We start from the raw sequence: 23051 nt of genomic DNA, 5'->3' as shown, positions 1-23051 counted from the left end.
GCACCTCAGTGCCACAGCGGAGGAATTGGAGGCGGTTGCGAGAAGAGCGGCCAGCCCGACCCAGGGCTCTCAAGGCTGGGGCAGACAGGGCTAGTTAGAAGGGGCTACGCCAAGGCGAAGGAAGGGCGACCCGGACAGTTTAGAAACAGGGGAAGGGCTTGAACCTCCAGGAAGGACTGAGGGGGCAGTTGGGGAACGGGATCAAATTGAGAGGGGAGGAATCAAGTAGAACATGAGGAAAGCCTCCCAAGAGACGCAGGGCGCTGGGAATGATCCCTCGCCCCAGAAGGGGTGGGAGCCCCGGGGCTTGGGACGCTGAGCGCTCCCGCGAACACACACACGGTGGGTGGTCGGCACCGCCAGGAAACAGACGGAGTGGTCTAAGCGGCTTTGCCCGCCTCTAGCGTCCATGATTTCACGGCCGGCCAGCGGAGGCCTCGGCCGGTGGGAGGGGAGCTGTTTGAGCCAGCGGCACTGCATTAACCGCCCACCACGGCAGGAACTTGGAAGCTCCACCTGGCACGGAGCCACGGGCTTTGGTCTTGCTGCCGTGTCCAGGAAAGAGGCGCTCGCACCTGCTCTCTGCACCAGAGACTCTGGCTTGTTGCTCAGTGAGCAGCACGGAAAGGAAACCTGTACCCAGTAACCTGGTGCGGAAGGGAAATTGCCCTTGGGGGGCATCCCATGGGAAGGAAGGTTCGTCACCCTGGGATACTGGAACACATTCCCCCCCGCTGCGGGAAGTAGAGGCTGGGGGGAAGGGGAGGGAGGGGGTCACAGTCTGTGTGTGTGTGTGGCGGGGGGGGGGGGGGGGATCAGTCATATTTATAGCGAACCACCTCCCTGCAGCCGGTCCAGTGTCCTACTCAGTGCCTGCAATCACCGGCTGTCGGTATCGCTCGTGCACGGACTACTGGGTCCTGTCCACTCTACAGTCTGCCCCCGCCCTGGCAGGTCTCGGGCTGTGATTCACACCCACCATCTGCGCACGCCAATATGCCCAGGCTATGAATAACAGCTGCAAAACACTGCCTGGTGCACCAGGGGCTGGGGGAATGGAAGTCCCTCTCCCTGGCCTGCATCCACGCATATCTATGCAGGGCAGGGGACTCTCTGCCAGCAGACCCCCACACTGGCGCATGACGGAGCCCCCAGCCATCTACATGGTACCCCCTAAGCCCTTGGACTGTGCTTTGCACATCTGGGGGAGGGGGAGCCCCCCATCCAGCCCTTCAGAGAACCCCTGGAGATAATACGTTGCTGGGGGTGCCCCTGATCGTGCAGCTCCTGGGATGGGGGCACATTAGCAGGAGGGCAGCCTTCACTGAGAGCCCCAGTGCTAACCGGGGCTGCACCGGGAGACTGGGCAGGTCCCTCCCCACATAGCTGAGCCTGGGGCTGTGCAGGACCTTTGGGGAGGAGGCTGCACTGTGCACACCCGTATGGGAGCCCTGCTGCGGCGCCAGCCTGCCCTCTGGACAAGGCGCGAGGGGGTGGGAGCCCTGGCTCAGTCAGTGCAAAGCGGAGCCGTGGGAGCCAGGGTCCCCTTCTCAGGTTCTGTCGGGCACTCACCGCTGAGCCCCCAAAGCCATGGGAGATTGCTGCTACCCCGTAGGCTCCCGATATTCCCGGGCACATGGAGCTGGACTGGGCGGGAATGCTGCAGAGACACATGGGGCAGAGCTAAGGTTGCAGGTGCAGTCTGAGCGTGTGCCCGGGCCACCTCAAGGCTTTTCACTTCCGTTGTTTATGGAACAGAAGAGAACACGAAAGAAGAACTCTCCCCTCCCCCTTTCCATGCAACACACAGAAGCTATTTAAATACAGCGAACTTTGCGTTTACACACCAGTGAGTCAGGGAGCTGGAAAAGAAACGCGGCCCCGTTAACTTCTGAGCAATTTTAACTCAAGGCCGTTTCTACATGAGCCAAACCTCTTCCCCTCGCAGCTGAGTCACTGAGCTGTGTCTGTCAGAGGAGTTACCTGTCTGAGTCACAGCCAGCCAAATATGGGAAACTAGCTCCGAGGAAAACCCATATTCTTGTAATGACTAAAAAGATGCCAAGCTCTCAAGCAGGGTCCCCAAAGGACTCTTCCCCTTTGTCATCAGCCCCCCGCGATTTAGCAGGTTTTGCTCTGGAAGGAAGAATCCCTCTGGGACAGCCCCAGACAGGAAGTTTAGCTGTTGCAAATCTATACTGGAATTGGAAAAGGTCCAGAAAAGGACAACAGAAATGACGAGGGGATGGATCAGGTTCCACGTAAGGAGAGATTAATAAGAGAAGAACTCTTCAGCTTGGAAGAGACGACGAATGGGGGATATGCTAGAGGTCTAGAAAATGATGACTGGTGAGGAGGAAGTAAATAAGGATGCATAGGCACCAACTCCATGGGTGCTACGGGGCTGGGGGAGCACCCATGGGGGAAAACCCCCTGGCAGAACCTCCCCTCAGTGCCTCCTGCCTGCCGCGGGACCCCACAGATCAGCGCCTGCTCCTCCCTCCCAGCGCCTACTGCCCCCGCGGATCAGCTGTTTCCTGTCGTCAGGAGGTGCTGGGTGGGGGAGGAGCGAGGGCTCAGCGTGCTTGGGGGAGGGGCAGATCTGGGCGGGGAAGAGGCAGGGCAGGAGCGGGGCCTTGGGGGAAGAGGTGGAGTGGGGGTGGGGCCTGGGCGGAGCAGGGGGGAGCACCCCTGGCAGATTAGAAACTCGGCGCCTATGTAAGGAAGAGCTATTTACTCCTCGTAACACAGGAACCAGGGGTCACCCAATGAAATGACCAGGCAGCAGGGTTAAAACAAACACAAGGAAGTATGTCTTCACCCAACGTGCGGTCACCCTGTGGAACTCTTTGCCAGAGGACGGTGTGAAGGCCAAGACTATACCGGGGTTCAAAAAAGAACTAGATAAGTTCATGGAGGCTAGGTCCATCAATGGCTATTAGCCAGGCTGGGCAGGGATGGTGTCCCTAGCCTCTGACAGAAGCTGGGGATGGATCACTGGATGATTCCCTGGTCTGTTCATTCCCTCGGGGGCACCTGGCATTGGCCACTGTCGGCAGACAGGACACTGGGCTAGATGGACCTTTGCTCTGACCCAGTCTGGCCTCCCCATGCCACTAGCAGAGCCCAGGGAGACAGAGGAGCGCTGGTCGCCATCACCCCACATGGGAAATGACATTTCAGTTTTAAAAAATTGAGGCTGAATCCAAGTTTGAACATGAACCCCCAGAGCACCAGCTCCCCCCACGCCGTGGGCTCCAGGCCTCTGGGAACCAAGGCCGTTCGCCAGAATAGGGAACCCGCTGTGATCTCAAGGCAGCACATGCTGAGCAGCTGCAGCGAAGGATCAAAGGCTGACAGGTGACATTTTTCACAGACTTGTTATTTGAAATTCAGCGGAGAACAATCTATTCAGCTAGTTCTGGGTATCTGAGCAGCTGGGTGCAGTTACTGCGTGTCTGGGGTCTGAGCTGGGACCAGGTGTGATTGGACCCTCAGTGGCTTCATCCCGCTCCTTCCTGACTGTCCAAGCAGCACTTGGAGAATCTAACTTCCAGGGCAACTCTCAAGAGGGCAAACACAAATCCCACTTATTTTTCAGTGGCCACTTTAGAGTCACCATTCCTGCCATGACACCTGCTCCACTCCCATGTGCGTGCGACCGGCCAGAAGCGCAGGCCGAGTGAATCCCTGTCAAAAGGCAAAGGAACGTTGGGGCAGATTGTGCGCAGAGGTTGCCAGCAGGCCAGGAAAGATCAGCTGGGCTTGCAGAGACCAATAAAACCAGAAACCCCTGGCCCAGAAAGGAGAGTGAGAGGATCACGCGCCTCACTCCCACCCTGCCAACACACAGCCAGCTCAGGCTAGATCCTGCTTGATCCAGTTACATTGTAAAGTCCCAAGTGACAGAGCTGCCCTGGCTTTGGAGACCATCCCACAGCCTGGAGCTCTTCCGGGCTAGTCACTTCCACCCCATTTCACCTCACGGCCTGTGCGTCTACGCTGCAATGTGAGCCCATGCTCAGACTCCGTCTTGAGCCCCAGCCTCTCTTCCATCCACACACCAGGCTGTCTGATGTGGGCTAGGAACCCCTCAGGACCTGGCAGAGGGGGTGGGTCCAAGCCAGAGTCCCATGGGGACTTGGGTCCAAACTTCATCATTTTGCAGGGTGGATGCAGCTCAGGCCAGGTCCCCAGACTCGTGCCCTGAGTCCACCAACACTATCTCACAATCCCCCGGGGGCAAAGTTCCTTGGCCTGTCTATCCCAAGACTGGCCAATCAATCCCCAGGAAATGGAAGCCAACCTCTGGTTCGAGTGCAGCTGGAAAACAAAACTCCCAGGCCTGTGCTAAACCCCAGCTCATGCTTCACCGTGGCCACTGCTTCCCCCCACAACCCCCGGTCCCTGGAGAACCACCCCCCTCTGCGCTGGCCAGATCCAAGCAGGGATCGCCCAGGATGGCTGGGTCAGACGGCAGGACTGTGGCTGTTCCAGAAAAAGCCCTGCTCAGTCAGCTCTATCCTGGCGCTGCTTGTCCTTCCAGCTCTGTCGAGCAGGGCTGTGCTTCTCCAGCCATCTGCTGGGCTCGGCACCCAGTGGAGCACAGGAGAAGGGCCTCTGCTCACCCTGGGCTGCTTCCTCTAGGACTGTCCCTCCTTTGTAAACATGGAGCCCCCCTGCGGAGCAGGGGCAAGGCCATCACACCCCTGGCCTGAGGGAGAAAGGTCCCCGTGCACCGAGGTGCCAGGCTCAGATCTCAGACCAGGAAATGCCCCAGCATCCAGTCTGCATGTCTGCGGCCAATTTAATCCCCACGCTGAAGCCCTGCCACTTTTCTGGAGCGACGTGTGGGTGAAATCCAGCCCCCTGAAGCTGGTTCTCAGAAAAGAGGGTATAAACACGGCAAATGCCTAGCTAGCAATGCCAAGCGTATGCATGCTGGGTGATGCCTAGCTACGCAGCCATCACAGCAAAACTCTCATTGACCGCAGCGTGGCCAGGACCTCACCCATGCAGCCCACCGACCTGCCGAACAGACACAGACTCGGCCCAGGACCGGCATGGCAGCTAAGGAAGAGAGAACTTTAGCCAAGCCTCCAGCAGCCTGAAACCAGCCTCTTTGGAAGAGGATTTCCTGGCAGATGCCCGTGCAATGTGCAGATGGAGGGCGTGGGGGGGAAGGTTGCTAACAGACAAAAATAATGACACCCTTTGCTCCTTCCCAGGAGACTGATCAGCCTGATTAGCTGATTTACCACAAGACTCCGTGTTTGTGTTGCTGGATACACAGATTGTAAAACAGAACAAACAAACCCAAACCGGCGGCTGCTGTTTACAGGGCCGGCTCCAGCGCCAGCTTTCCACGCAGGAGCTTGGGGCGCAATTAGGATTTTACCAGCCTTGCAGCCCCGGAGTTGAAGGGTTTGACTCCAGCCCAGCTGAGCCACCATCAATCTTCCTCACGCAGCAGAAACAAACGAAATATTCTAACGCGGCCGCCGAGGAATTAATTTCTACAGGGGCCCTCGTTTGCTCAGTCGGACACAGGTTCCCTCGAGCTCGCTCTGTCCTGACTCACCCCAGTGGGAACGGGGAGACAATTCCTAATGACCCGGACCTCGCAGCTGGCTCTGGACTGTCACGGGCAGTTCCCGGCTGCGGGGTGACACATTGTCCCGGGCCGCCCGCAGCGGGGGAAAGAAAAGAGCGGCTGGCTCTGGTTTTTCTTGGGCTTGATTTCCGCCCAGGGCTTTGGGTCTCTGATCTGGGCAGGGGCTCTCCGGGGCCGGCCCTCCCAGGCTCCGGGTACAATTCCTTCCACCCCCACTTATTCAGATCTTTGTCCGGGCGTAGCCCCACTCAGAGCCCCTCGCGCGGGCTAGATGGGGCTTGGCTCACGCCCAGCTGCCCCGTAACGCCCAGCAGCCAGCGAGAGCCGAGACCCCAGCCCGGCTCGGGCGCTACACGCGCCTTAGACCGGGCCGGCTGCCCCCGCCCCTCAGTCCCTGGGCTCGGTACCAGAGCGGGGAAGGCGGCCGAACCCGGCGAGGCGGACTCCGGGACACAGAGACTCTTAACCCCTTAGTAACCGGGGCGCCTGACCCCCCCAGCCCGGGGCGCGGCTCTTACCGGCGCTGCAGGGAGCAGGGCCAGGACATCCTGGGCTGCCGGAGGCCGGGCCGGGGCGCGCCGTCCGGGGCGCGGGGGTGCAGGTACCGCTCGGTATCGGAGTGGAAGCGCTGCTGGATGCGGATGTGGGTGCGGGGCTGGCGCCACAGGTGCTTGGGGGGCTTGGCGGTGCCGGCCCCGTCCCGGCTCAGCTCCATGGCTGCGGCCCCGGGGCGCTGTTCGCCCCCCGGGTGCTGAAGCGGCTCCGAGCGCGCCGGGAGCCGCCCACGGAACCGGCAAGTTCCTGGCAGCTGCGGGAGGACGCGCGGCCCCGGCCGGAAACTTTCCCGGCTGCGCCCCGCCGGCCAGCCCCGACCCCGGCCCCTCCGCCCGGCTCCCCCGCCGCCGGGCTCCGCAGCGGCTGCAGCGCGCTCCGAGAGGCCGGTTATATAGCGGAGCTCGGCGCAGGTGCGCTGGGGGGAAGCGCTAACCCCGCCCCGCCCACAGCCGGGCGCGGCCATCCCCGGGGCCTCGGGCCGGCAGCGCCTTGGCGGGCCGGACTGGGAGCTCCGTGGGGCAGGAGCCGCTGGTCCTGCCTCCACCCACCAGCGCCGGGCGGCCGGGTCAGGGGCTGCTGCTTTCCCATGGGCCATGGCCCGGGGGCCCCGCCGGCCACCCTGGAGGGGCCTGTGGGGAAGGGGCGGGGGCTGCTCCCGGGTCAGGCTGGGCCCCCACCATCTCTGCCAGGCACCGCCCGCCATGAAGGGACAGTGACACTTTTCAGTGGGCCAACCCCCCCCCCCCCCAGCTGGGACCCCTCTGCCAGAGACCCCAGCACTGGGCCTGGTAGCCGGGGCACTGCCAGGAGCTGGACAGACACTGCTGGTCGGTGCTCTAGCAGGGATGGGGGAGTGGGGGAGATGCGGGGCCCAGCAGGGATGGGGGGGAAGGAGAGATGTGGGGCCCACTGGCTGGTATGGGGGAGGGGAGATGCAGGGCCCAGCAGGCTGGGGTGGGGGCAGCAGCCCAGTTGCTCTCACACCCACTGCATCGGGGGGCTGGTGGGTCAGAGTGCACTGGGGTCTGTAACTTCCATGGCGAGAGGTCAGGGTGGGGCAGAGGGGCCTCAGGAGTAGATCATGCTGCTGTAACCCATGCCCAGTTGGGCCCCCCGGGCAGGGCCAGGCTGCCCTGCTCCTGCCCCTGCTCTGTCAGCCATGCTGGGCCTGGCTTCAATTCAGGAGACCCTCGGCCCCTGCGAAGGGTTGGGACATTCCCTGGAGAGCCAGGCTCAGGCAACGCCAGCCCTTAGCTGTCCCTCGGCCAGCGCCCGGGCCCTGCTGCTCCGGCCTCCACAACACCCACCAACTCTGCAAGTGTCCCGCAGACTGGCAGATGCCAGGTCCGGTAATGTGAAACTTCTGTGAAGTCTGGGTCAGAAGACGAGCGGGTGCAAACCTTTCCCCATCGGGGCCCATGTCACGGCATCCCCAGGCAATGCTCTGGAGCTGCTCCCTGCGAAGCCAGGCAGGACTCTGGGGAAGTCTCCTCTCTGGGAGCAGCCTGTCTGCAGGACACACAGCTCACCCGGCTTCCACCTTCCTGGGTCTGACCTTGGAGCATTCAGCCTCCTCTGCCCCTCCGTGCGCTTCCCACAGCGAGTCCGCCCAGGCGGGCTCCTGGGGAAGCCAGAGGGTCCTGCCCCCCAACTCCGCAGTCAGACGTGACTCTCAGGCAGCCAGTAACACAGAACGTTTATTAGATGACAGGAACATGGTCTAAAACAGAGCTTGTAGGTGCAGAGAACAGGACCCCTCAGCCGGGTCCATTTTGGGGGGCAGTGAGCCAGACAACCCCGTCTGCACTTCACTCCATGTCCCAGCCAGCCCCAAACTGAAACTCTCCCCAGCCCCTCCTCCTCTGGGCTTTGTCCCTTTCCCAGGCCAGGAGGTCACCTGATTCCTTTGTTTTCCAGCCCTTTAGCTCTCACCTTGCAGGGGGGAAGGGCCCAGGCCATCAGTGGCCAGGAAACAGGGTGTCGGCCATTTTCTGTGTCCAGACCCCTGCACACACCTGCCCTCTAGGGCTCTGCAATGATCATACACCCTTATCCCACCCCCTAGATACTGAAGAACTGCATAGGGGAAACTGAGGCACCCCCACACTATTCAGAGGAAACATTAAGAACAGTCCCACTTCGTCACACTGGGTCTTGACCATTGTTCCACCCCGACCAAGGTGCGGCGCTGTGCTCCCCGAGGAGCAGGCTGAGCCCATGCTGGGCTCTGGGATTTCTCTGCTCCTCTCTACCGGAGGAGCATGTGGAAGAAGGGCAGGACCCCGAGCCAAAGCCCAGTGTGGCCAATGGGCAGACTTCGGAACTGGGCCCTACAGGAATTCCCGCACCGCACCTGAAGAGCCACATGTGTCTGACGGGCCACCACCAGATTCTTGCATGTTCCCCCAAAGCAGCTTGTCGCTGGCCCTGTTGGGAGCCATGCATGGGCTGCTGCAAGGCCAAACGCGGAGACGCTGGACACAGCCTAGAGCTCTGGGCTCTGATTAAAACACAAGCAACATGGCCAGACCCAGTTCGCTGCCAGCCAGCAAAGGCAGAGGCGTCTGGTCCTACAGTCAGCACCAGGCTCTCCGAGACAAATGTGCAGGGGCTGTGGTTATTGCTCATTGTCTGTCCTATGCCCCCGAGCAGGCCTGGCAGAGGGGCATAGCACAGCGGGGCCATGCAGAGAACAGAGGGAGGAACGCGCAGTGCCAAGAATCCACCTCCCCTCACATTGGACTTTCATATGACAGCAACCGCTGTCTGGACCAGGAGGTGAAGCCCCCTGCCAAGAGGGACTAGATCACGCATGGGGAAGGCATACGTGGGCAGGACAGGCACCTGCTCTGTCTGAAACAAAGCAGACACCTGGTCCTCCGGCAGCGGCCGCATGGGCATTGAGAGCATTTGCTTTATGCAGCGAGGGTGGGAACTGAAACCTCACTCCCACTGCCGGGGTGGGAGCCCGGCCTCCCTCAAGTTGATGGGGGGTTTGTCACCAACTTCAGTGGAGCCAGGATTTCATCCCACACTTGTCTCTCTGGCCCTGCCAAGTGGGACTCGCGGCTTGCCAGCAGAGGGGCAGGGGATGGTGCCATCACGCCTTGGTGCAAAATGGGGAAGTGAAGCCAAAAACCACAAACAAAGCAGCCTCAACCGAGAGGGCAGAACCTCCCCAAACACCCTTTTTTCTAGCCGGGTCCCCGTCTGGGGAGAGCAGGTCACCAGTAGCGTAACATGCCCCCAGCTCGGCTCTGTGAAAAGCATCCCTGGGGGGCCGGTCATTTCCCATTGGCCCAGTGAAAAGCCGCACGGATCCAATCTCGGCACCAAGGCCGCGCTGCGGGGCAGGGAGGCGATGCGGGGCTGCTGCCGCTTGTTTTTCTTGCCACAAGAAGAAATTACCCCCCCCCCGCCCCGAAACGTGCGTGAGGCAGGGAGGTGCCGGGCTCCAGCGCAGAGAAGCAGCCAGAGACAATCTGCTGCTGCGGAACCGTCACAATCGATGTTGCCGGCGAGGAAGTTAAGAATGTGGAGCTGGGGGAAGGCGGTGTGGGGCGGGGGGCTGGGCCAGTGGGGCCACAGGCAGGAGGGGAAGAGTGCTCCAAAAGCAGTACCCCTTCCCCGCCCCCCCTCCGGGGCATCTGCTCCCTCTCCCGGCCAAGTTTGAAAACTGAGCATGAAATATGTGCCGGGCTCTCTGCGAGAGCGGACTCAAAGCAAGGCAATAGATGTTCGGGAACGCATCTGTGGGGGATGAATATCAAGTAGGTTAGCCAGTCACTGGAGCCGGGAGCACTGCCTGGGATGGGTGCCAGGCTGCTAGTGAGCAGCAGAAGATGGAGGGGCCGCTGGCCCGAGGGAAGGAGCAGGCCTCTGTTGAAGCAAAAGGGCCCCCAGGCTTGGTGGTGTCACCGTAAGTGGGCGGCCAGGGGGCAGGCTGCAAGCATCACCCCGAGCTGCTCTGGGAGTGGCAGCTCTGGCCTGGCAGTTTGCAGAGTGCGTCCAGCGGGTGAGTTCCTAGCGTCCTGCAGGGGCGCCTTGGGGAAGTTTTGCCTCAAGACCAAGATTTCTGGTTTAACGTGCTGTAAAATCCACACGGCGGCTCTGGGCTCACTTCAGGTGCTGTCAGGAGCTCTGCGTTCCTGAGACAGAGCGAAGCAGCTGGGCCACCAGAGCCCTGTTTCCTGAGCAATGGGACTGAACGCGAGCCATGGGAACCAGCCCAGCCCGCTGGAGATGCCCACACAAACTGCAGGAGGCATCGAGGTCCCTCCGCTTTGCAGCCATTTCCCCTCCCTGTGCCTCTCTCCAACAGAAACCCGTCAATAATGGTCCCTGCCGCACACACACCCCCGCGCCGCACACCCCCGGCCTCCCCATAAGCTGACACCCCCCTGCTCCACCACCCCTCCGCCAGGCACCGTCCATCTCGTGGGTCTGCAGAGCTCCAGGTATATTCACCTGTTCCCTGAAGCAGCGTCACTAACCGTGCTGGGAACTGGGGGGTCCAGGCCTAAATCCTGCTGGCTCTCTGGCCCCCGCATAGGGCTCCCCAAGCCCCCCACGAAGCAGACGGCAATGGGGGAGCCGGAGCCCTGATGGGCCTCTCTCCACCTCTCTGGGCCTTTCAGCAGGTAAGGCCGGCAGTGTGGGAGCCCCCCCAGTCAGTGCAGAGAGCTCCCCGGCTCCTCCCATCAGGAGGGGAGGCCAGGCTCTCCCCAGCCCGGCCCGGAGACCTCAGGGAGCGCGGGGCCCACCAACCGCCCGCCTTACCGTAGGAAGCCAGGCTCCTGGCTGCTGCTCGGCCTGCTCTCCTCAATGGTGAACACGACCCTGGGGCCCTCTGGCTCTGGGGGCCTGCTGGCCTCGCTGAGCGCCACATGGCGACAAGCCAGCGGTGGCAGCAGTGGGGTCCCCGAGAAACGCCGCTTGATGGCATTCACATGGGGCGCTGTGCTGCAGTTGCCGAGGTCCGGGGAGTCTCTGGATCGCTGTGGGGAGAATGAGACTCATCAGCTTTGCAGGGAGTGACGGGAGCTCCCGGTCTGCGCCCCGGCCTCAGGACCAAGCCCCGATGGCACAAGGCACCTCAGCTCCCAGGCCGGATTCCCCAACCCGCTGCTGGGCTGGATTCCCATGCTCGCCCCAAGCCCTGCACAGGACTTCGAAGGGGCTGGATTTCAGCAAGGGCTGAGGAGCCCCTCAAGGGCCACGCTGGGCACCCAGACTTGGTCACTCTTGGCAATGAGGCCCCGGCACCCTGCTGACAGCGGGCTCGGAGCCAGACAGCCACAGGCCCGGAGCCCGGGCTGCAGCACCTGCACAGAGGAGCAATATAAGGAATAACCCAGCATCGCCTTTACCAGAGCCCCAGGGCAACTCAGAGCAGTCCCTGCCCCTGCCTGAGGACCCCTCTCTCCCTCAGCTGGCTGCCAAGCTTGGGGAATTCACCCCGGCTCTGGCTGGTCTCTCCAAGGATTGGAGTGACGGACACTACGGGCTGTGTAGCCTGCTGGGGGCACCCAAAGCTGGACTGCGGTGCTGGGGGCCTGGGGAGTTCACTGCGCGGCCCCCCCTTTGTACTTCTGTGCTTCCCCTCCCCCACCCCTGCAGTGCCCTGGAGCATAACCATGCCCAGGAGCCGTGGGGCCCAGGGTGCACGGGCCATCGGGTGGATTCCAGGCAACCCAGCGAGCCCCTCCCTCCAGGCCCGCCGCTCCCTGGAATAACTCCGGAAAGGGCTCCCGGCTCCTCTTTGCACTAGGGCCCCTTTGCCTGGCCAGAGCCCCAGGCTGCGGGTTATTCCTGCGTTCCAGCATGGAGCAGCTCAGCCCAAAGAAGAGCGGCAAACACACACCTCAGCGGGGCAGGATAATGCCGCCCCATGACAGCCACTTTGCTGGAGTCAGATGAGCACGAGTGACACCCACAGCCAGCAGCGTTCTGCATGTCACCGCTTTGGGCATGGGGCGAGAAACTCCGGAGCCCTGGGACAGCCCAAGAGGCTCTTCCCCCGCCCCCCGCCAACCCACCCCACAGCTGACACCCTGCGAGCCTTGGGAGGAAAGGGGGCAAGCGCAGGAGTGAAATCCGGGCACCTCCAGCCAGCCAAGAGGTGCAGTGTGCCAGCCCCCAGCCTTCCTGCCCAGGGCTAACGGGCCCGCGCAGGGGGCTTGCTTGGCCAGCTGCCCAGACCTAGAGAGCTGCATGCTGGGGACAGGCCGGGCCTAGACTGAACTGAGATGGGTCTGTGCAATCCAGCCCGTGCACCGCACAGCGGTGGGTGCTACAGACAGACCGGGCCGGGGATGGGGGGTTGACAACATTCAGCCTGGGGCTTCGCTGCAGGGGGAAGGGCTGGAGTGGCAGACTGGGGAGAGCCTGCGGGAGGAACGTCGCACGTAGCCTGAGCCCAGCCTGCTGGAGCTGGGAAGCAGAGACTGTGTCTTCCTGCCCCAACCCCCTTCCCCGGCAGGGCGACCACAGCCTGGCTCTTGTCTGAGGATCCTCCCCAGCACACGGCACACGCCGGGGGCAGCAGCAGGAGCCTGGCTGGGATTCAGTCCTGGAAACGTTCTCCCCCCAGGTCCCCACCTCCGACGTGCCCCAGCACAGGGGCGAGCTGCGATGGGGTGTCCCCTTGCGCCCAGGAGGAGGGTCTCAGCCCCAAGACCTTGGCTTCAAGGGCAGGCTGCTACTGCTGCCAGGGAGCCCAGAGGCCTCGGGCTAGTGCCACCAGTCTCATGCCCGTGGGCAGGGCATTGGCAGCTAGGAGCTCTCCATGGTACCACAACAGCACTGGCCCTGGCAGGCAACCGGCCCTTTGCACACGAGCGGGTGCAAGAGAGACCCAGCGCTGGGCAGGTGCTCGCCGGGGGTCCCCCCGTGGCCTGGCTGCGCGGTCTCCGGGGGCAGCAGGGGACGTGCCCCAGCGAAGCTCAGCGCACGCAGCTCAGAGCAGCACCTTTGGCTCCATGGGCCGATGCGGTGCTGGAGCTGGCCTGCTTCCAGCCCCACGAGAGGGGGGCTCACTGGCTCGCAGGGGAGAAGCAGCTGCTCAGATGCACTTGATGCAGCTTCTCCGCAGGCGAATTGATGCCGGCTGATTGGTCTGGACAGCTGATAATTAATTATCTTTCTTTGAGATTCTCCCATCACTTCGACTAATTAAAAAGCCCTCTCAGAATAAATTGCATTTCCAATGAATGCAGACAAGGCTCCGTGGATTGATCGCAGGCTGTCAGCCCACACCAGCGGGGCCCAGCGACTGGATCTAGGGTGCACGGGTTAGCTCTGGCGTGAGCCCATGGAGGGGAGTGGGGCAGAGACGGGGGCGGGGAAAGTGGGGGTGGCTCTCACCAGAGCCTGTTCTCACTCCTGGGCCGATGCACATGGCCCCAGATCAAACCAAGGGGCAGTGAAGGCATTTCAGGAGAAGGGGGCCCGGCTGGCCTGGCAGCCAGGGCTCAGCCATACGTGGGGGGGGCATGCTGGGGAGGGGGCAAGCAGCGTTTTCCAGCCTGGCAGCAGAGCTGCTTGCCCCGGGCGTGGCATTGCTCTCCCTGAGCAGCAGGTGCTGGGGAAAGCGACACACGGCCAGGCAGCTGCTGCCCCACGTGGAGCTCTCGGGGTGGGGGGTATGCTCAGTGCTGCCTTTGGAGTGGGAGAGCGGGCCCCAGGGAGCAGGAAAGGGCCATGGGGGGGGGGGTTCTGCTGGCTTAACCCCCCAGCCTGAGGGAGCAGCAGCAGGGGGAGCCCTCTCCTGGGTATGGGGTGGAGTTTAACCTCCCCCCACCCCAGCTTCGACTCAGCCAGACTCGGAATCGCACCCACACCCTAGTGCCCGAGCTGAGGCCCTGGGTGCGGGCAGTGCAGGGCACTGGTGACACCTGCTGGCCACAGTGGTTCTCTGCCAGCTTGCGGGTCCCCTGGGCCTCCACCTCTGCAGGGTGCCCTGGGTTCCTGATGCAGGTTCAGATTCCCAGGCCAGAGACGGGCCCCAGCGATTCCTAGGGCAGGTCTGGGAGAAACAGCCCAGCGTGACTGTCAGTGCTGGAGTGAGAATCCGCTGTCAAGTGCGGTACATTGTTCCGGTGCTTAATTACTGCACTGGTAACAATTCACCCCTTATTTCCACTCTGAACTGGTGTCGCTTCCACTTGCAGCCAGTGGTTCGTGTTAGGCCTGGCTCCGCTAGTGTGGAGAGCCCAGCACTAAACAGTCATTCCCTGGGTGAGACTGATAGATTCGGATCCAGTCGCCCCATAACCTTCTCTCTGTTAAGCTAAGTAGCTTGAGCTCTCTGAGTCCATCACTCTAAGGCAGGTTTTCTAACCCTTTAATCCTTCTCGTGGCTCTTCTCTGAGCCTCTCCAATGTACCAGCATCCGTTGTGAACTGTGGGCAGATTCCAGCAGCAGTCACAGCAGTACCAAGTACAGACTCTCTGCTCCTACTCGAGAGTCTGTTTGTGCCTCCCAGGGTCGCATTAACCCTTCGGGCCAAAGTGTCACATGGGGAGCTCATAGTCAGATGTCTTTCTACAACAGCCCCCAAATCTGTCACCCCGCTCACTGCTTTCCAGGATAGAGGCTCCTGTCCTGTAGGTATGGCTGACACTCGTTGTTCCTAGATGTACACATTTCCATTTAGCCATATTAAAATGCACATTGTTTGTTTGCATCCACTTTACCAAGTGATCCAGATCACTCTGAATCAGTCACCCGCGTCTCCAATTTTTGGGCCATCTGCTAAACTTATCAGTGATTATTTTATGTTTTCTTCCAGGTCATGAATAAAAGTATCAAACAGCACAGGGCCAAGAACCAATTCCCATGGACACACCTGATGGACAATGATTGCTTATTTACAATTACATTTTGAGACCTAGTACCAGAGTAGCAGCCGTGTTAGTCTGTATTCGCAAAAGAAAAGGAGGACTTATGGCACTTTAGAGACTAACAAATTTATTTGAGCATAAGCTGTAACTCACAAAAGCTTATGCTCAAATAAATTTGTTAGTCGCTAAGGTGCCACAAGTACGCCTTTTCTTTTTGAGACCTAGTAGTTTGCCAGTTTTAAATCCATTTAACATGTGCCATGGTAATTTTATATCATCCCAGTTTTTTAAATCAAAATGTCCTGTGATACCAAGTCAAACACCTTCCAGAAGTCTATCACAACACTCTTATCTTTATCAACCAAACTTGTAATCTCATAAAAAAACAAAAGGATAGCAAGTTAGCTTGACAGGACCCTGTGACACAGTAGGGAGGGGGGGGAGTGTTGACCTGGGGATGTGGCAGGGGAGTTTCATTGGGGATGGGAGACCTGAGAGCCTGTACCCTGAGCTGGGGGGGGGAGGGAGGTAACACCTCTGCCCGGGAAACTGGACAAAGGCTGCAGGAGGGATCCTGCTGGGGGGGGGTTGGTTTCAGTTTTGGGCTGGGTGGTGGAACGCAGTGAACCCCAGGGCTGGGGTCTAAGCTCCTGCTCCCCCAGAAGGACTTGACTGAGGGGTCCTTGTTGTACCCACAACTGAACTGTGTTCCTGTTGTCCAATAAACCTTCTGTTTTACTGGCTGGCTGAGAGTCACGGTGATTCCCAGGAAGAGGGGTGCAGGGCCCAGACTACCCCATACTCCGTGACAGACCCATTTGACATATACCCATGTGGATTTGCATTAATTAGATTACTTCTTCTCTAATTCTTTACTGAGTCCCATATCAGCTGCTCCATTATCTTGCCCAGGATCGATGTCAGACTGACAGGCCTATAATTACCTTGGTCATCCTGGTCACCCTTTTAAAATATTGGCAAAACATTAGCTTTCTTTCAGTCTTCGGGAACGTCCCCAGTGTACCAAGACTGATTGAAAATCACTATTAACGGTCCAGAGAACTCCTCAGCCAGCTCTTTTAAAACTCATGAATGGAAGTCACCTGGACCTGCTGATTTTAAAAAGTCTGGTAGCTGCTGTTTAACATCCTCCTGAAATGCTAGTGGAATGGAAAGCGTGTTATCATAGGATATGACTACATCAGCTGGTTTTTCTTCCAAATACAGAAATATTTATTGAACACGGTGACGAAGTGGGACTGTTCTTAATGTTTCCTCTGAATATTGTGAGGGTGCCTCAGTTTCCCCTATGCAGTTCTTAAATGTCTAGGGGGTGGGGTAAGGGTGTATGATCATTGCAGAGCCCTAGAGGGCAGGTGTATGCAGGGGTCTGGATACAGAGAATGGCCAACACCCTGTTTCCTGGCAACTGATGGCCTGGCCCTTCCTCCCTGCAAGGAGAGAGCTAAAGGGTTGAAGACAAAGAGATCAGGTGACCTCCTGGCCCGGGAAAGGGACAAAGCCCAGGGGAGGAGGGGCTGGAGAGAGTTTCAGTTTGGGACTGGCTGGGGACATGGAGTGAAGTGCAGACGGGGTTGTCTGGCTTACTGCCCCCCAAAATGAACCTGGCTGAGGGGTCCTGTTCTCTGTACCTACAAGCTCTGGTTTAGACCATGTTCCTGTTATCTAATAAACCTTCTGTTTTACTGACTGGCTGAGAGTCATGTCTGGCTGCGGAGTTGGGGGGCAGGACCCTCTGGCTTCCCCAGGACCCCACCTGGGCGGACTCGCTGTGGGAAGCGCATGGAGGGGCAGAGGATGCTGAACGCTCCGAGGTCAGACCCAGGAAGGTGGAAGCCGTGTGAGCTGTTTGCCCGGCAGACAGGCTGCTCACAGAGAGACTTCACCCGAGTCCTGACTGGCTTTGTAGGGAGCAATTCCAGAGCATCGCCCAGGGACGCCGTGACAAACACTTCTTGCCTTTTGTGCATTATTATTGGTAATTCTACCATTTCCACTTAGTAATGGACCAGTACCATCATCAAGAGTTTTTTTTCCTAATAAACTTAAGCTCCTTCTTATTGTCCTTGTCTATGGCCAGCAGAGTTATCTCCTTATGTCCCTTTGCTTCCCTTATCAATTTTCTTCACTTCCTAGCTTTTGATTTATATTCATTACTATCAATTTCCCCTTAACTGACTTTGTTTCCCCTCTAAACCAGGTTGTTTTTTTAACCAGTATGTCTTATTTCCCAATTGTAGTATTGTATCTCAAACAAGTCCCAATTATCATTCACATTCTTCCGGTTAAATTCTTCCTCCCAGCTGACCTGGCTCATAGTTGCTTTCAGCTTTGTGAAATTGGCCTTTTTAAATCACCAAGTCTGAGTATCACTGGTCTGGTCTTTATTGTGTTTGCGTATCATAGATGTGATCCAGCCATGATCACTTGTCCTAAGTTGCTATTAATGCCAAGTTCTGTGATCAGTTCCAATTTGTCTGTCCCGATGAGGCTGAACACAGAATGCTCCTTCGAGTGCAGTCCCCGGTGGGTGAAGAGTCCCCAGGCTGGCGGTAGCGAGGACTGCTGGGAGCTCCCCAGTACTTGGGAGAAAGGCTAGAGCAAAGTCCTCCTGTCCTGCTGGGCACAGGGCTGAGGAGGAGGGAGGGAGGAATATCTCATCTTGTGCATGGGTCCCAGCTGCGATGGATGGTCACTGGGAAGGAGGACTAGCCTTGCACACATTGCCGGTTGCAAAGGACTCTTGTAAGAGGTTGACATTAATTAGCTCTTATTTACAATGCTAATTGCAATGACACTGTGCTGGTGCCAGTAAATCACTCTGTTTAACAAACCTGCAGCAAGCTGCATCTGCTGCCAGGTGGATGGATGTCTGGGGGACTATTCCTTTAACTACAAAAAGAAGTATAAGAACAAACTCAGTGGCTAATTAAGCTGCAGGCAGCCTGGCACTGATAGATGCAGCAAGGCAGAAAGCACGCACCACGGCAGGAGACAGCTTCCTGCAGGGCCGCGAGCAGGTGCGGGGCACAGACAGGCTGATGGCTGGAAGGGAGCAGTTTCTAGAGCATGAAGTTCAGAGGCTGCTTCTCTGCTCTTGAGCCAGGGAACCAAGGCCACTCAGGCCTTGAGCAGCTGCCAGCCAAGCAGGGCAGCCAGCCCTGAGCAGAGAACAGAGGGAGCCCCTTCCACGGCCCTTCGCCGACACCAGGGGCAAACCACACGCAAACCTTCCTTCGTGTGGCATTCAGGCTGCAGGCTTTTAGCGCTGCCCTGGGCTCCTCCTGCCCTTCCACTGCCAGGATCCCACCCAAGACCGTCAGGGTCACGGGTCAGAGCAGGGGTAAACCTGAGGCTGGCTGAAGCTGACGAGTTCATAGTCAGGTCCTGGTCAGGGGCAACGCCAAGGGTGGGAGATGGAGTCGGGGAGTGAGTTCAAATCAAGCCAGGAATTCAAGGGGATGGAACAGTCATGGCAGCTACAGAAGATCCACACTATTACCTAGATGCTTCCTAGAAGGCACCTTGGGCTTATATAGGGCAGGGAGCCAATCAGGCCCCTGGGGCTGCTGCCTGTCAAACCCTGGAGGCGGAACTTCCCTGTCTGCATCCACAGCGGATCCTGGGAAGTGGGGCGCCAGGTGGTTACAACTGCTGCTGGGTGGCTCTACAGGCCTGGGTTTTAGAGCCGTGGGGCCTTCCCTCCCCCATGGGAGTTCTGGGGACACTTCCCATGCGGCACAGCTGCACCCCCTTATCTCTGCCTGCATGGACCCTTGCCCCAGGGAGAGCCCAGCGATATGGTCCCTGCTTGACGGGTGGGTCTGGGGTGGCACTTTGCTCAGGAGGCGTTTGACAGTCACTTTGCCCTGGGCCAAATGGACAGAGGAGGAGCTGGGCAAAGGCAGGTCAGCCCCTCCCGCGCGTGGGGAATACCCAGACAAAGCCGCAAGGTGGCCCTGCCCTGTGCCCCGGAGGACAGCCCCGCCTGCGGCTCTCCCATGGCGGGCTCAGGGCCTGTGCACCGAGTTGCTCTTGGGGCGTCCCGCACCGAGCGGACACTGCACGGGCGCTGCTCCACGGGGAGAGCTGGGTTCACATTTCATTTGCAGTTGCAGTGCCAGTGGACGGGTGCGGCTGGCTGCGTAGCTGCGGCTCTGCTCAGGCCTTGACGCTACCGGACATGCCACGGGCCGCTGGAGCAAGGCGCAGCAGCACCTCCCCTCCCTGGGCCACGGGCCGCTTCCAGGCTCACTAGCCCACTTCGACCCTCAGGCCGATGGTTCCAGCAATCCCATCACCAACGTTTGGGCATGTGCCACGCGGTCTTTCCAGCCCTGACCCCAGGCAGCCCCTGGCAGCAAGGGCAGCGCATGCTAATCTGCATGGGAGGCCAAGCAGCAGGCTTGAGCCACTCACTGCCACCCCAGCAGGGGCAGCCCAGCCCTGGCTACGTCCGGTGACCGTGGGCGAGTCGTTAAGGCAAGGCCATGAAAAGCCAGGGTCCAAATTCCCTTCCCGCTGCGGCCCCCAGTGCGTAGGGGAGTCACGCCCAGGCCGACCCTTGGCCGGATGCCTGGCAGGGCGGTGTTAAGGCCTGCAATGCCTTTGTCTCATGCGCAGGGGCTGTGCCCGTGTCCTCCCCACACCACAGCCCAGAGGTGCCTGCGATTCTGGTACCGATCTCGGGCCTAATCCTGCAGGGTGCAGACTGTCCTGCGCAGCCAGGGAAGCTGGCAGAAGCGGAGGGTGCCCAGCCCTGCGCTGGGGCAAGGGCTGGCTCAGACTGGCCATTCTGTATCATTCCCCTTTCTGTGCTGCACACCAGCATCGGGACTGCCCCCGCTCTCCAGCCAGTCCCAGCTCCTGCTCCCACTGTGCTACCCCACGGCCCGGCCTGGCCCGGCCCTGGCTATAAATAACAGGCTGGAACACGACCTGCCCTCACCCTCGCATTCACAGGGCTGGGCAAATCCTGGAAGCGTTTGTTCTGGACAGCTGCAATTAGAGTGACAGCCTGAAAAGCAGAGACAGGGTTCCCAGCTGCAGGCCTCACCCTGCCCTACCATGATTAGTGGGCTTGGGAAGCCTTTAAACATAATTAGGAGAAATAAAGCCATTAATTCGCAATCCCCAACTGACGCAGCAAGGCCCTCTGGCCGGAGAGCACCCGCCCTGATGGAGCTAGTCTCCCTAGGGGGACGGATGGCCCAGGACCAGCTGCTGAAGGAAACCCTTTGCTCCCAGCCCACCCAGGGCTGTCACCTGCCCTGCGGCCCTGCTCAGCCAGGCGGCCGTCCAACCAACCAGCACTGCCACTGAGTAACCAGCCTCCAAGCACCCAACCAGGCAGCAAAAAATGGAGGTGTTTCGATTCAGCAGAGCCCCAGGAAAATGACGCTTCCCAGACCCAGCCAGAGCAGCGGCTGCTGGAGGGAAAAGGCCCTTTGCAAAAGCTGGGTGAGCAGCTCGGTCTCTGGTCGATTGCCCAGGAAGACTCGTTCCAGCCCTAGCAGAGGAACAGACCTAGTGCTGGTCTGAACAGCCCCACTGAGAGAGGAAGGCAATGGCGGGAGGAGGAGGGGTGGGCAGCAGCCGCCCCCCACAGCTTGTGTGAGGTGCGAGGGAAGGGTAGGTGTGTGTGTGTGGGGGGGTGAGATGTGAGGGCGTGTGTGCAAGAGATGAAGGTGAGCAGGGTGCAGGGAGAGGGGTGCGAGGGAAGGGGGGAGGTGTGTGTGTGAGGGAAGGGTGAGGGGATGTGGTTGTGAGGGTGTGTGCGAGGCAAGGGTGGGGTGTGTGTGAGGGAGGGGTGAAGGGATGTTGTTGTGAGGGGTGTGTGCGAGGCAAGGGTGGGGTGTGTGTGAGGGAGGGGTGAAGGGATGTGGTTGTGAGGGGTGTGTGCGAGGCAAGGGTGGGGTGTGTGTGAGGGGTGTGTGTGAGGGAAGGGTGAGGGGATGTGGTTGTGAGGGGTGTGTGCGAGGCAAGGGTGAGGTGTGTGTGAGGGAGGGGTGGGGATGCGAGGGGTGCAGGTGAGTGGGGTGCAGGGAGAGGGGTGCGAGGGAAGGGTTGGGGGTGGGAGGGGGTGTGACTGTGAGGAGTGTGTGGGAGGGAAGGGGTTGGGGGTGAGCGTGCGAGGAGGCCGATGGTTTATTTATGTTGTGTGCTGGCTAAAAAGGCGAACAGCCCCCCTCCCGCTCCCTGCTCGGCCCCAGCCCTGAGCAGATGGTTTTCATCCTGCAGGCCTGAGAAGCTGCCACCGCCAGCACGAGCCCTGCGGCGCGATGGCGGCCAGCCGGCTCCTTCCCTGCGCTCCGGCGAGCGACAGGCAAGTGGGGGGGCTGCAGCGGGTCCCAGCCGCCGTGACGGGGGCTGCACTGGGCAGAGCCTGTACCAGCCGCTTCCCGAGGGACAAGTTCGCCCTGCCGCGCCCGGCTCCAGTGCCCCGCTGTGGTACCGGAGCAGCACCGTGGCCCTTTCCCCAGGTCCCGGCCTCCGGCTAGAGCTCGCGGCACCTGCCCTGACACGCCCCAGGCCGCCACCGGAGCACGAAAAGCGAAGCAGGCACGGAAAACCAGAGCGGGGGGGTATGGGGGGGGCTGGGGTAGAGAGGCAATGGTGCTCACATCTAGTCCATGATCCCAGCCTGCCTCAGCAAGAAAAACAGCCCCGGGGCAGGGCCTCGCACCCGCCACAAGACGGAGCCGGAAAGGGTCACAGGAACCCCACTGTGCTCATCCCCCACCTCAGCGATTCATTGTCGTCCCCCCAGCCCCACATCAGCTCTGCCCCCGAACTCCCCACAGCAACCCCCCACCATCAGCCCTGCTCCCAGCCCCCACACCAGCTCGGCTCCCAGCGGCTCACACTCCTGGAACCCGTCGCAGGATTCCAGGATCTGCGGAGTCAGTGCGGGGCAAACAGCCCCACGCGCGGCCGAGGTCTACAGCACCGGGGTGTGGAAACCCAGGCCTAGCCACGGCGGCCAGGGGCACCGCTACCCGCAACTCTGCCCAGAGTCGCTACCCGCAACTCAGTCCCAGGGTGCCGAGCCAGCGTCCCTGCCTCGCCTGTCCCATCAGCACCCCCCGGGCTCCCTAATCCAGCCTGACAGGCAGGGACAGAGAAGCAGATGAGTGACAGGGTGTGTGCTCCTGGGTGACAAGAGACGCTGCCTTCACGGCTGCTTTGTCTCCCCTCCAGCAGCTGGAGCATGGAGCTGGAGCCCAGAGCCCGGGTGCAATTCCTGCTATTTCTCCAGCTGTCTGTCAGGTGTCATGAAAGCAGCAACAACGAAATCGTTTGCAAATGATCAGGCAGGCGTTTCATGCAGCAGCTTTAGAGCAATTCTGTGCCTTCGTGTAAAACTTCCCTGTTTCTCTCTTGATTAAAAGCAAGTTTTTAAAATATTCCTGCATTTCCTTTCAGTCAAACACACCCAGGCTCCAAACAGACACCAGCCATTCGCCCTGGTGGTCCACCTGGGGATGGGTTAACTCACCCCAGAGCTGGTTCCATTTACATCCAGGCCAGAGGAAACTTGGGCTCCAAACCACTGTTCTTGCTTCTCCCATCATGGCATGAGCGCCCAGCCTGACTGACCGCTGCTGCCAGGGTCCCGCTTCCCAGATCCTAGCCCCTGCGCAGAGCAGGGCTCCCACAAAGGGAAGGGCAGGACTGACTGTTTCGCTGGGCCCAGAATGAAGCCCCCACACACACTAGCAGAGGGGCAAGGAGTCAGGCTGCTCCCTCATCCCCACGCCTAGTAGCCACATGTCACGGAGTCCCCGGGCGATGCTCTGGAACTGCTCCCTACAAAGCCAGTCAGGACTCTGGGGAAGTCTCCTTTCTGTGAGCAGCCTGTCTGCAGGACACACAGCTCACACAGCTTCCACCTTCCTGGGTCTGACCTCTGAGCATTCAGCCTCCTCTGCCCCTCCGTGCGCTTCCCACAGCCAGTCAGCCCAGGCGGGGTCTTGGGGAAGCCAGAGGGTCCTGCCCCTCAACTCCGCAGTCAGAT

At 60.0% G+C, this 23051-nt stretch overlaps 1 protein-coding gene across 3 annotated transcripts in view; it reads right to left on the bottom strand.

Annotated features, from left to right (window-relative positions):
• PDE4C (phosphodiesterase 4C) overlaps positions 1–23051 on the bottom strand; it is a 105130-nt gene that overhangs the window by 70614 nt on the left and 11465 nt on the right. For 2 of the 3 annotated variants that reach the window (XM_037885882.2, XM_037885883.2), the window contains exon 3: positions 10949–11166. In XM_037885882.2, the coding sequence (XP_037741810.1) occupies positions 10949–11166 (218 nt within the window). Of the gene's footprint in view, positions 1–6132; positions 6518–10948; positions 11167–23051 lie in introns of those variants that run through there. The other variant, XM_037885884.1, reaches the window with a different exon arrangement.

The sequence above is a fragment of the Chelonia mydas genome, chromosome 25, assembly GCF_015237465.2.
Source record: "Chelonia mydas isolate rCheMyd1 chromosome 25, rCheMyd1.pri.v2, whole genome shotgun sequence".
In the NCBI taxonomy this organism is placed as follows: domain Eukaryota; kingdom Metazoa; phylum Chordata; order Testudines; family Cheloniidae; genus Chelonia; species Chelonia mydas.
The sequence above is the reverse complement of the archived record's forward strand: the minus strand, read 5'-3'. Positions and strand labels throughout refer to the sequence as shown.